Raw genomic sequence first — 13973 nt, 5'->3', positions numbered from 1 at the left:
AAGAGCAGGGGAGTTTCCCTGGTGTCCTGTCCAATATTTATCCCTCAATCAACATCACTAAAACCAGATTATCTGGTCATTGTCACATTGCCTTTTTTGGGAGCTTGCTGTGCGTAAACTGGCTGCTGTGTTTCCTACATTACAACAGCGACTGCATTTCAAAAAGTACTTCATTGGCTGTAAAACGCTTTGGGACGTCTGGTGGTCGTGAAAGGTGCTGTAGAAATGCGAGGCTTTCTTTGTTTTCTTTACAGTTTGTGGGTCCCACAATACCGACTCCCTCTCCCCTCCCCAGACAATGTAACCAAGGCAGTGATACCAAGGTCAGGCCACTGTGGCAGATTGCAGACACACATTGCATTTTTTTTTGCAACATTGAAGACAGAGAAATGTTACATTCATCACAACAACAGGAGAAATAACTGTCCCTGGAAATACAAAGTGGGGGTGCAAAGCAACAAAGTGAACTGCAGTGAAGGTGACCGACCTTCAACCTAAACAGGACTTCCACTATTTGAAGGGGCTGCTCCTCGATTTTTGGCTGCACTCCAGTCCCACGCTCCTGATCTTTGGTCACCCAGTGCGGAGGGGAGTGGGCAGGTCAGGGGGGACCTCCTCGTGGGACTGCTCCTGGGCCTGGCCAAAGTGGCCATCAACTGGTCCAGGCAGCGGGCGGTCGAGGGGGTCGTTCGGCCCGACTGCCTGCCTCTCTTCCGCGGCCACGTTTGCGCCCGGGTGGCCCTGGAGACGAAGCACGTGGTGTCCGCCGGCACGCTCGAGGCCTTCCGCCACCGGTGGGCACCGCAGGGACTGGAGTGCATCATCACCCCGGACAACCAAATTTTAATTCAATTTAATAGCAAAATACTGCGGATGCTGGAAATCTGAAATAACAACAGAAAATGCTGGAAATACTCAGCAGGCCAGGCAGCATCCTGGTGAACTGATGAAGGGTCCCAGACCTGAAACGTTAACTCTGTTTCTCTCTCCACGGATGCTGCCTGGCCTGCTGAGTATTTCCAGCATTTTCTGTTGTTATTACAGAAAATTTTCTGTTGTTATTTTTAATTTAATTTGTTAAGTTTCATTTGATGTATTCGTGTTAAGTCACAGCTTTTGTTGATCGCACCAAAACAGCTTAAACCTAAACAGACCTTTAAAGGGGGCGGGAGGGGTGGGGACCATCACCACCTTGCTTTGTTTTGGCAATGTCAAGCAGATTGTTGCCGTTTTAAGAAAAGCCTTGTCGGACGCGAGCCCCCAGGCGTGTGCATGTGTGTGTGCGTGCGCGCCCCCTCCCTGGCCGGAGCGCGCCTCAGCTCTTGCCCCATCTGCACAGACACACACACACACACAGGTGAATGAAGTGGCTCCGCGACCATGGCGGAGGGCTGGCCGGGCAAGCTGCTGCCGATCCTCGCCACTCTGGTGACAACTTGTGGCATCTGGAGTGCGGAGGCTGCGACCCGCAGGGTAGGTGGCATCAACAACAACAAAAAAAGCTTTAGAGAAAACTGTAACTGGAAACACACACACACACATTAATCAAAAAAGATGCACATTTTGAACGCGGCTGCAGAGCAGTTTAAACCGAGTGCATTGTGCAAAAGAAGGTGGTTGTGCCACACCGCAAACGTTTCACAATGCACAATCTTTGCATTTTGTGATTTTTTTTTTTTGCATTATTGACTGTTCAACCAAAAACAAACCATTTTTGCAAAGTTTGATTTGCAGGGGGGGGGAAGCATTGTCTGAGCAATTGCAAAATAAAACAAAATTCAGTTCGTTATTGTAAGTTTGTGTCTTAAACAATCGTGCACCTGGGAACATACATATTTAGCTCTGAGAGGGGAAAATGGTTAAAAGATCTGCACATAGGTCCGGGTTTATTATTGATCGAATCACTCGACTCGGTTATATTTAAAAAAATAAATCTGTATGAGACCCTAACTCATAATTTCCATTTAGTCTTAAAAATTAGAGTTTTTTTTGGCTTTTAAATAACTTCTTTTTCTCGCTGAGGCTTTTATCCCCAATATCCAGCCCATCCACAACCAGGAACCGGGAAAGGTTTTAATTATTGCCACAGTTTGGACTGTGCACAACATCTGTAAGCTGTGAGTCTGAGAGCCCAGACTGACTGCAGTCCGTGACTGTGTTTATAATGACTGGTTCACGGGAGGACAATGAAATGCACACTGGGCTGTGAAATGCCCAGCACCGGGGGCTCATTTCCAGGGCAGGAGAGGGCTGATTGATTCTCTCTGAGCTATAAAGGTGTTGTGTACATTTGCCAGTCCCGCTTTAAAAAAAATAATAAATGAAGCTTTTGTACCACGTTTTAAAACACGAACAGGAGGGGGAACAGCATATCAAATGACCCAATTTTAATGGCTCGCTTTGCTTGTTCGTTTTTTTTTTAACCATCTAAACCTCCTCCTCTGCAATTATCTGCCTGAAGGGGCTGTGATAAATGTTGCCTTTGTCTCAGTAACATTGAGATTCTGGGTTAGTGTCCTCGGCCCATGGGATCCGAGGTTTTTTTTTTGTTGCGTTCATCCAGCCTCCTTGCAGCCTGTTCCTCCCGTGTTAAATCCCCTAGCATGCTGGACACGTGGAGATGTTGACATGACGGGGGAACTGATACCATCAACATAAACTGCAGCTGTGGCGACAGGCTGGCCAATGGACCTCTCCCCTCCCACCCACCCCGACTATTGTTTTTCAAGAGCTGATCTCATTAAAAGGTAGAAACGTTAATCTGTTCAGGGACTGAGTTTAAACGTGTCTTAAGACATTTCCATAACCTTGTCTATTTATAAACAGTATTTCTGAGAGTGTAGCTGAGAAAAGTGCACTGCAGAGAATATATGGAAGATTCCTTTCCAATTCTTGTTTTAAACCTCTTTTTTTGATGTTCCGGAAAGCTGTTTCCAAATGGATACAATCACAAGTCATCTAAATTTAGCGGGAGCCGAAACAAGTATAATTAACCCTTGCAGCGCTGCTGATTGATCTCTCATAGGGAGTCATCGTGTTCCTGGTAACTTCTAAAGTAATAGGACTACTTTAGATAATTGGCAGAAAAGGGGGGGGGGGGGGAGGAGGAGGAGATTTTTTTATGCAGCAGCGAGTTGTGATCTAGAATGCACTGCCTGAAAGGGCAGTGGAAGCAGATTCAGTAGTAACTTTCAAAAGGGAATTGGAAAAATACTTGAAAAGGAAAAAATTGCAGGGCAATGGGAAAAGAGCAGGGGGAGTGGGACTAATTGGATAGTTCTTTCAAAGAGCCGGCACAGGCACGATGGGCCGAATGGCCTCCTGTGCTGAGGGATTCTAATAGGACTAACGGACTCAGGAAAATTTACAAGAACGTGTCAAAGAATTTTTTTTTAATTAGGAAAAAAATCTTAAATAGAAGGTGGTTAGAAATTACAATTCTAAATCGCAAACCATTGTGGAACCAGTGTCTTAAAAGAGAATTGGATAGTTGCGTGTAAAAACAAGAATATTAAAAGAAAATCAAAACACCGCAGACGCTGGAAATCTAAAATAAAAACAGAAAATGCTGGAAACACTCAGCCGGTCAGGCAGCATCTGTGGAGAGAGAAACAGAGTTAATGTTTCAGGTCGATGACCCTTTGTCAGAACTGGAAAAAGTTGGAGATGTAACAGGTTTTGAGCAAGTACAGAGGCAGGAAAAGGGGGAGGGGAGGAAAGAACAAAAGGGGCGGTCTGTGATAGGGTGGAAGGCAGGAGAGATTAAATGACAAAAGGGATGATGGTGCAAGGCGAAAGGAGATGGTAATGGGACATGTAAAAAAACCATAAGATTAGTCTAGAGGTGTAAATGGCAACAGCAGAATCATTACCAGCGCCTGCTGTCTGGAAAAAATGGGAGCTGTGGTTATGATCTGAAATTGTTGAACTCGATGTTGAGGCCGGAAGGCTGTAAAGTGCCTTATCAAAAGATGAGATGCTGTTCCTCAAGCTTCCGTTGAGCTTCATTGGAACAGTGTAAGAGGCCGAGGACAGAGAGTTCGGAGTGGGACAGAGAATTAAAATGACGGGCGAAAATGGCATGATAGTAAAAGCTCGGAAGAGTGGGTTTAGATTAGGGTGCTTGTGGAGACCAACACTGTGCAGACTTTGAACAAAATGGAGTGTTTCTTTGTCTGTCTCTACAGTGCGGACCCTCCTAGCTTTCCAGTCAACCAGAGGCCGAGTTTGATATTAATCCCACTTCCAAAATGGCTGAGGGCCCAAAGGCTCAAGCAAGCAAGTGAGCGAGAGCATAAAATAATTAGTAAAGCTTAAAAAATATTACAAATAATATTTTAAAGAATGGGAGGGGAATGAAGATAGTTTGAGTGGTTTATGACTTTTCATTTAAGTGTATATTTTAGTTGTACTGTACAAGGTTAAAATTGCAGCAACCGGTCAGCAGCTATTTACAAAAAAAGTTTCAGAAATCAAACATTAATGTAGTTAGCAATTCAAACAGTGAATCAACAACAACAACTTGCATTTATATAGCCCCTTTAACGTAGTAAAACGTCCCAAGGCACTTCACAGGAACGTTATCAAACAAAATTTGACAACGAGCCACAGAAGGAGATATTAGAGCAGATGGTAGTTAAGGGAATGGAAAAAGTTAACCCAGAATATTACTTTAAATTAAAGTTGCAGGAGTACAACCAGAGGACACGGATTCAAACTAGTAAATGGTCATTTTAAACTCTCCACCTCTCTTTCCTCCTTTAAGACACTCCTTAAAACCTTCCTCTTTGAGCAAGCTGTCCTAATATCTCATGTGGCTCGGTGTCAAATTTTGTTTGTTGACGCTCCTGTGAAGAGCCTTGGGACGTTTTACTATGTTAAAGGTGCTATATAAATACAAGTTGTTGTGGTTGTTGTTAGATCAGTTTGTGAGACGCAGTATATATAAATGGTTAGTGGATCAGAAGAAGGTTTTTCCGTGAAATGATATTTGAATGTATCCATGATATTGGATGAAAGGGTTATTTCCATATAAATGCAGAATATGTTAGAAAAATATGAATGACCAGAAATCACATGGATAAAAATTTCCATAGATCTCAAAATTGGGATTCTAGAATCGCAGATCAGCAGCACCAGTTTACCAACATAATTTCTCAACACTGGTTTACCAAAAATCATTTCTCTTTTATCTAAAATGTTTTCTTCTCTGCCAATGTCTTGCTCCTTTAGTCCCAGTTTGTTACTTTTTTTTTATTCGTTCACGGGATGTAGGCATCGCTGGCAAGGCCCATCCCTAATTGCCCTTGAACAACTGAATGGCTTGCTGGGCCATTTCAGAGGGCAGTTAAGAGCCAACCACATTGCTGTGGGTCTGGAGTCACATACCGGCCAGACCGGGTAAGGACAGCAGATTTCCTTCCCGAAACGACATTAGTGAACCAGATGGGTTTTTACGACAATCATGGTCAACATTACTGATACTAGCTTTTTTTTAAATTCCAGATTTATTTAATTAAATTTAAATTCCCCAGCTGCCATGGTGGGATTTGAGCTCATTAGTCCAGGCCTCACTAGTCCAGACCACTACACTACCGTTCCCTGGGGTGGGGATTGATGATGTCAATTAAACCAAAGGGGTTAGAGGTTAACAGTTCTGTGTCCACCATGCAGGAAGGACTATTTGCTTTTTTTCTCTACCCAGTCTTCAAAGGACAATTACATCCATCATTGATTTACGTGAGCAGCTCCTTTACTTAAAAGAAAACCAATACTAACTGACTGTCTTACAGTAAAGCCGTACTTTAATCTGTGTTGCATTCCTTTTTACAAATAGCTGAAATTAAACTTGTTATAATTTTTATCACTTTTTTAAGAGCTCAGAGGTTCAAGGGTAGAATCATAGAATGGTTACAGCGCGGAAGAAGGCCATTCGGCCCGTCGAGCCCATGCTGACTCTCAGCCAGTCCCACTCCCCAGCCCTTTCCCCGGAGCCCTGCAAATTTCTTTCGTTCAGGTACTTATCCAACTCCCTTTTGAAAGCCGTGATTGAATCTGCCTCCACCATCCTTTCAGGCAGTGCATTCCAGATCCTAACCACTCGCTGCGTAAACAAGTCTTTTCTTACATCGCCTTTGGTTCTTTTGCCAATCACCTTAAATATGTGTCCTCTGGTTCTCAACCCTTCCACCAATGGGAACAGTTTCTCTCTATCTACTCTGTCTAGACCCCTCATGATTTTGAACACCTCAATCAAATCTCCTTTCAATCTTTTCTGCTCCAAGGAGAACAACCCCATTTTCTCCAGTCTATCAACATAACTGAAGTCCCTCATTCCTTGAATCATTCTCGTAAATCATTTCTGCACCCTCTCTAAGGCCTTCACATCCTTCCTAAAGTATGGTGCCCAGAATTGGACACAGTACTCCAGTTGGGGCCGAACCAGTGTTTTATACAGGTTCATCATAATTTCCACACTTTTGTACTCTATACCTCTATTTATGAAGCCCAGGATCCCATAAGCCTTTTTAACTGCTTTCTCAACTTGCCCTGCCACCTTCAATGATTTATGCACACATACCCCCAGGTCTCTCTGTTTGTGCACCCCCTTTAGGATTGTACCATTTAGTTTATCTGTCCTCTCCTCAATCTTTCTACCAAAATGTATCATTTTGTACTTTTCTGCATTAAATTTCATCTGCCATGTGTCCGCCCATTTCGCCAGCCTATGTCTTCCTGAAACCTATCATTATTCTCCTCACTGTTCACTATACTTCCAAGTTTTGTGTCATCTGCAAATTTTGAAACTGTGCCCTGTACACCCATTAATATATGTCCAAGTCATTAATATATATCAAGAAAAGCAGTGGTCCTAGAACCGACCCCTGGGGAACACCACTGTATACTTTCCTCCAAGCATTCACCACTACTTTCTGTTTCCTGTCACTTAGCCAGTTTCATATAGGGTGAATCAAGTTTCCATTCAAACTAGAAATTAATGAGTGTTTTTCAGTAAATTTTGTCTGGCTTCAGTATCGAGAGATTAGATTTTGTTTACCTTTTTACCAAAACAGCTGTGTGTTGAATTTAAAAGGTGACCTGATCTTAAAATTTCACAAAAAGAATTCATCTCGCTTTGAATATTCCCACTATTTCCAAACCAGGAGAGAATGTCGATTTGGTAAGTGTGGCTGTGCCATTTATTGTATATAGGAATAAGTAGGCATGCCAACCAAATACAGTATGTGGTATTCAGCTTTGATTAAAGTAGGTATTCAGACAGTGTTAAGAAGTACTGGAAATGCAGGGTCATTCTAGTTTTTAAAAGTAAGCTTAAAGGTGAAACATGCCTGAGACAATGGCCGGGGAGGGGGATGGAATCGGGGGCCGAGGGAACAGTGTTTGTGGCAAGAATGAAGACAATGGCTTTGGTCTTCCCAGTGTGTAATTGGAGGAAGTTGAGGCTCGTCCATTGATGGATGTAGTCTGAGATCACTGAGGCAGTGGAGGGGTCGAGAGAGGTGGTGGAGAGGATGCGCTGGGTGTCGCCAGCGTACATGGGGAACCTGACGTGTTTTTGGATGAAGACACTACACGGAGCTTGTAGATCAGATAGAATCATAGACATTTACGGCACCAAAAGGAGGCCATTCGGCCCAACATGTCCGTGCCGGCCGAAAAAGATCTATCCAGCCGAATCCCACTTTCCAGCACTTGGTCCGTAGCCCTGCAGGTTACGGCACTTCAAGTGCATATCCAAGTACAGGAAACTCTTTCGTATCCGGCACCGACGGGACCGGGATGGTGCCGGTTGATTAAAAATTCCAGATAATGGAGAGGTATATCTACCGAGGCTATTTTTAACAAACAAAAATAAAAAAATCAAGAAACATGCAGTATAATTGGGTACTCACCTACAGAATGTTGTGTTAAATGGATGGTGGAAGATGCTTGATTAAGTACAGTAATGCCAGTTGAGGGTAATCCATAACTCTTTAATTACTTTACAGTAAAACAAAACTTATAAACGACTGTATACTGTTGTTTTCGGAGTAAGAATTTTGCCGGTTATTAGAGAATTACGGATATTTAGGTGCCGTTTAAACAAGAGTTTCCTGTACTTGTTAAATGCGGTGAGGGTTTCTGCCTCTACCGTCCTCTGGGTGGAAAAAGTTCTCCTCAACTCCCCTCTAATCCTTCGACCAATGACTTTAAAATGCATCCAGGGGGAAGCTAGATAAGTGAATGAGGGAGAAAGGTATGGAAGGATATGCTGATATAGTTAGATGAAGTAAGGTGTGGAGCAATGTTCCCATTAAGCTGCGTGGCCGCTCAGCACCCTGGAGGTCCCGCGCATGGCGTTCACCGGCTTTTCAATAGAAGAAACCGCGCATGCGCAAAAAATTGATTGGTCCACGCAGCCAGTTAAAGGGCCCATGCTCCTCAAAAAAGGACAGGTAACATTGGCGTGGAGCCGAAACACCGGCATGGACCAGTTGGGCCGAATGGCCTGACTCTGCTGTAAATTCTATGTAATTCTGCGCATTGCCTCCAGAAGAATACCTCAAGAAACTTGCATCTGGAACAGTACCCATGGATTGGAAGGTAGCTGATGTTACCCCACTATTCAAAAAAGGTGGTAGAGAAAAAGCGGGGAATTATAGACCGGTAAGCCTGACATCGGTAGTGGGGAAAATGCTAGAGTCCATTATAAAAGATGTAATAGCAGAGCACTTGGAAAGCAGTGACAGGATCGGACAAAGTCAAAATGGATTTACAAAAGGTAAATCATGCTTGACTAATCTACTGGAATTTTTTGAGGATGTAACTGGTAAAATAGATAAGGGAGAACCAGTGGATGTGGTGTATTTGGACTTTCAGAAGGCTTTCGATAAGGTCCCACATAAGAGATTAGCGTGCAAAATTAAGGCACATGGGATTGGGGGCAAAGTATTGACTTGGATAGAGAACTGGTTGGCGGATAGAGAACTGGTTGGCGGACAGAAAGCAAAGAGTTGGAATAAACTGGCCGTTTTCCGAGTGGCAGGCAGTGACTAGTGGGGTACCGCAAGGATCGGTCCTGGGACCCCAGCTGTTCACAATATATATTAATGATCTGGACGAGGGAATTGGATGTAATATCTCCAAATTTGCAGACGACACAAAGCTGGGTGAGAGGCTGCTGTGAGGAGGATGTCGTGAAACTCCAGTACAATTTGGACAGGTTGGGTGATTGGGCAGAAACATGGCAAATGCACTATAATGTGGATAAATGTGAGGTTATCCACTTTGGTGGCAAAAACAGGAAGGCAGATTATTATTTGAATGGCAACAGATTGGGAGAAGGGGAAGTGCAAAGAGACCTGGGTGTTCTTGTGCACCAGTCGCTGAAGGTAAGCATGCAGGTAGAGCAGGCGGTTAAGAAGGCAAATGGTATGTTGGCCTTCGTAGCAAGAGGGTTCGAGTACAGGAACAAGGATGTCTTGCTACAGTTGTACAGGGCCTTGGTGAGACCGCACCTTGAGTATTGTGTGCAATTTTGGTCGCCTTACCTGAGGAAGGACGTTCTTGCCATGGAAGGAGTGCAGCGAAGATTCACCAGGCTGATACCTGGGATGGCAGGAATGACGTATGAGGAGAGATTGTGTCGATTGGGCTTATATTCACTGGAGTTTAGAAGATTGAGAGGGGATCTCATCGAAACCTATAAAATTCTGTCAGGCCTGGACAGACTAGATGCAGGAAGGATGTTTCTGATGGCCGGGGAGTCCAGAACCAGGGGTCATAGTCTAAGGATAAGGGGTAAGCCATTTAGGACTGAAATGAGGAGGAATTTCTTCACCCAGAGAGTGGTGAACCTGTGGAATTCTCTGCCATGGAGGGCGGTGGAGGCCAGTTCATTAAATATATTCAAGAAAGAGTTGGATATATTTCTTAAGGCTAAAGGGATCAAGGGATACGGGGAGAAGGCAGGGACAGGGTACTGAATTTGGATGATCAGCCATGATCTCATTGAATGGCGGAGCAGGCTCGAAGGGCCGAATGGCCTACTCCTGCTCCTATCTTCTATGTTTCTATGTGCTCTTGCTGGTATTACTGATCCCCTCTCTAGTGCCCCAGAGTGTGTAACTTTACAACATTGACAGTGCCAAGGTCACACCACAGTGCCATTCATGCTGCATTCGCTCTGGTATGAACTTGGCAACATGTAAATACAGTGCAAGTCATCCTTGTGGAAACACAGCCGTTTACTCAACGTTTTTACTTTCCCCTCTGATCTCTGCCAGCAAGGCAATGCAACAGAGGAAGTCTTTAAGGCAGTGTGTGAACAGTAACTGGCAGCCCTTGGTGTGAAAAAAGCTTTGATCCAAAGTTATTTCACGGACTTTAAAATCCAGTTTACTGAACAAACTTCTCTTTTGGCAAATGAGATTCAAGTGAAAGTCCACTTCAGAGAAACAGGTTTGCTTTTACTTTTTAACTCACACAATGACCACAGGCAGAAGTTCCAGTGGAAACCGATCGCAACACAGCATGTTCGGGCAGCTGAAAATGAGACTCGACTCTGGTCATTTGACTTTGTAATTGCGCCTGTTACAAGGTGTCATTATTAAAATCAGTTGGATGTTGGGAGTTCTGTTTGAAAGCTCTCATGAGATTCATTATTGAATCTATGGCTTGTGCAGTTGCAAATTACAGTTAAAATTGGCCACTAAAAGCATTTGTAATTCATAGAATCATAGAAGTTTACGGCACAGAAGGAGGCCATTTGGCCCATCGTGTCCATGCCGGCCGACAAAGAGCTATCCAGCCTAATCCCACTTTCCAGCTCTTGCTCCGTAGCCCTGTAGGTTACGGCATTTCAGGTGCATATCCAAGTACTTTTTAAATGTGATGAGGGTTTCTGCCTCTACCACCCTTTCAGGCAGTGAGTTCCAGACCCCCACCACCCTCTGGGTGAAAAAACTTCTCCTCAAATCCCCTCTAAACCTCCAACCAATTACTTTAAATCTATGCCCCCTTATTATTGACCTCTCTGCTAAGGGAAATAGGCCCTTCCTATCCACTCTATCTCGGCCCCTCAGAATTTTATACACCTCAGTAAGGTCTCCCCTCAGCCTCCTCTGTTCCAAAGAAAACAACCCAGCCACAGCCTGTCCAATCTTTCCTTTGATACAGAATTGATACAGAACAGGCGCTGAAGTGCGAAAGGCAGCAAAAAAATGACAATTAGTATTTTAAAAAATTCTTCCTCTGCTCTTTTTCCATCTTTATGTTGACTCTTGTTAATCGTCCACTAATGAAAGCTGCTTCTGTTTCATTACTACTTGACCGTAGTGGTCAAAACAGCTGTAAACCAGGAATCCCCGCTGCCATCTTTGGGTATTGGCAAGTGGAACTGATGCTAGTGACAACTTACAGCGACACCATAGGGCCTAAAATCTTCCTAATCTGCCGCCGTATTCCTGCAATCCAGTCTGGAGGGAGTGTGGAAGAGGGGATTCAAAATAGGCTGCCAACATTGGACACACCAGGTCCCCAGCAGTTTCCGCGGAGCCTTGTTTGGGCTGGAGCCTCCACCTGCCTCAAAGGACACTTGAGTTAAGAGGGGCCGTGGCCAGCAGAGGGAAGTTTCCTCGTCCCTGGACTGGCCGCGACTGGACGTACTTGTGCCACCATCCGGGAGATGTGCGACCCACCTGGGGAAGGGAGGTCCACGGCTAGACCCCCAAAGAGGTTCCAAATTTCAAGAGGATTTGCTGGCCCCCAGTTTACCTCACGCCCCATCACTTATTTCCACTTCCTTGAACAGGTGGGCACCCGAGAGGCACCCTTATTGGCGCAGGCACATACCTGGGTTATTTAAACTAGGCAACGCCTCGATTTTAAAATTCTCATTCTTGTGTCCAAATCCCTCCATGGCCTTGCCCCTCCCTTTCTCTGTAACCTCCTCCGGCCCTACGACCCTCTGATCGCTGCGTTCCACTAATTCTGGTCTCTTGCGCATCCTCGATTTTAATCGCTCCACCATTGGTGGCCGTGCCTTCAGCTGCCTAGACCACAAGCTCTGGAATTCCCTCCCTAAACCTCTCTACCTCTCTCTCCTCTTTTAAGATGCTCTCCAAAACCTACCTCTTTGACCTGTCCTAATATCGCCTTGTGTGACTGGGTGTCAAATTTTAGAATCATAGAATGGTTACAGCACAGAAGGAGGCCATTCGGCCCGTCGAGTCTGTGCCGGCTCTCTGCAAGACTTCAGCTAGTCCCACTCCCCCGCCTTTTCCCCGTAGCCCTGCAGATTTTTTTCCTTCAGGTACTTATCCAACTCCCTTTTGAAAGCCATGATCGAGTCTGCCTCCACCATCCTTTCAGGCAGTGCATTCCAGATCTTAACCACTCGCTGAGTAAACAAGTCTTTTCTTATGTCGCCTTTGGTTCTTTTGCCAACCCCCTTAAATCTGTGTCCTCTGGTTCTCGACCCTTCCACCAATGGGAACAGTTTCTCTCTATCTACTCTCAACCTTCTCTGCTCTAAAGAGAACAACCCCAGCTTCTCTAGTCTATCCACGTAACTGAAGTCCCTCATTCCTGGAATCATTCTCGTAAATCTTTTCTGTACCCTCTCTAAGGCCTTCACATCCTTCCTAAAGGGCGGTGCCCAGAATTGGACACAATACTCCAGTTGAGGCCGAACCAGTGTTTTAAACAAGTTCATAACTTCCTTTGTTTGATACTCGCTCCTGTGAAGTACCTTGGGATTTTTACTACATTACAGGCGCTACATAAATGCAAGTTGTTGTTGTTGTAGGTGACCGTGCCCTGAACTCGCCAACTTTGGTGGGGTCAGCGCCGGAGGTGACTGGCAGGCAAATCCCAGCACTTCCCCTGGGATGGACGGCTCCTGGATTTTGCTTTACCTCCTTTCCCTCCCCACCATGACCAGTTTGACCCAGTGCTCCACTTCAGAAACTGAAAAGGTGAAATTGTCCTGAAGAATTTTTATTTAAGGGCACACTGTTGCTCAAAAATGAGAAACAGACCAAACTGATTTTATATTTACGTAGCTTGTTTTGGAAATGTAGAAGAATAACTAATCCTAGTTATTATCTCGGCTAGATCAGAGAGTGCTCCAATTGCTTGTTGAAGTCAGCTCCTTTAATGTGGTGACAAGTGGTTTAAATTAAAATGGGACTTTGAAGGAACCCTGGTATGCTTTAAGACTGAAGATTAAAGTTGACGTGCTGGGTTTTGTTCTTTAGGAGATTTTCCCAGCACATCTGTCACATCTGGTAGTCGTAAACTTCATTTTTAAGTACAGTGAAATTTTAAAATAATGCAATGGAAAAATGTTAATAGTTTCAAAATGTGTTCTTTTATTGCTTTGTATAAGTTTACACCTCGGGTCGTGGTTTGATAGAGCGCACGCTAAGTTACCGATAGTTGAGACGGGAACACTCCTTCCATGGCCGTAACCATCTAGGGGGGTTAGTCCTGTGCGGCTGGAGGGTTTTCTGGGCTCCCCACCCATATGATGGGGGCGGGGTCGGGCGCCACCCACACCCACCAAACGCGTTTGTCCCGCTGGATGTCAACCCAGTATTGAGAGCCAGAGCTGCGCTCCCCACTCACCTGGACTGTCAGAGACCAGGGGCTGGATTTTGCCAATGAGGAGCTTTAGGAGGCAGGACTCCCGTTTGTCGGGTTTTAGTCCCGCCTCCATCAACTTCTGGCTAACCCACGCTATTTTCCCTTGATTGATCTTGTTAAGCCCGCCCAGCGGGCTTAGCAGGCCAATTAAGGGGAAGCTGGTTACAGAGAACGTCCACGTATGACGTTTCATCTGTCAAAACTTTTTGACAGCTCTGTGAAGCTGTCAAACACTGACATTCTCTGTAGTTTGATGAGTTCTTGTATTCAAAACTCATCAAACCTCTTTTCTTTAGCAAAAATTAGATGGTTGTTGCATTGGAGAA

At 44.7% G+C, this 13973-nt stretch overlaps 1 protein-coding gene across 1 annotated transcript in view; it reads left to right on the top strand.

The window, feature by feature from the left end:
- The first annotated feature begins 1290 nt into the window (after positions 1-1290).
- Positions 1291-13973, top strand: part of LOC147103541 (uncharacterized) — a 56006-nt gene continuing 43323 nt past the window's right edge. Inside the window, exon 1 of the mRNA XM_086011950.1 lies at positions 1291-1473. Within this exon, the coding sequence (XP_085868076.1) occupies positions 1381-1473 (93 nt within the window). The 5' untranslated portion in view covers positions 1291-1380. The remainder of the gene's footprint in view (positions 1474-13973) is intronic.

Source organism: Somniosus microcephalus, chromosome 19 (assembly GCF_052327205.1).
Source record: "Somniosus microcephalus isolate GS21.2 chromosome 19, FLI_Smic_1.0, whole genome shotgun sequence".
NCBI classification, from domain to species: Eukaryota; Metazoa; Chordata; class Chondrichthyes; order Squaliformes; family Somniosidae; genus Somniosus; species Somniosus microcephalus.
This window is presented reverse-complemented; position numbering and strand designations above follow the sequence as displayed.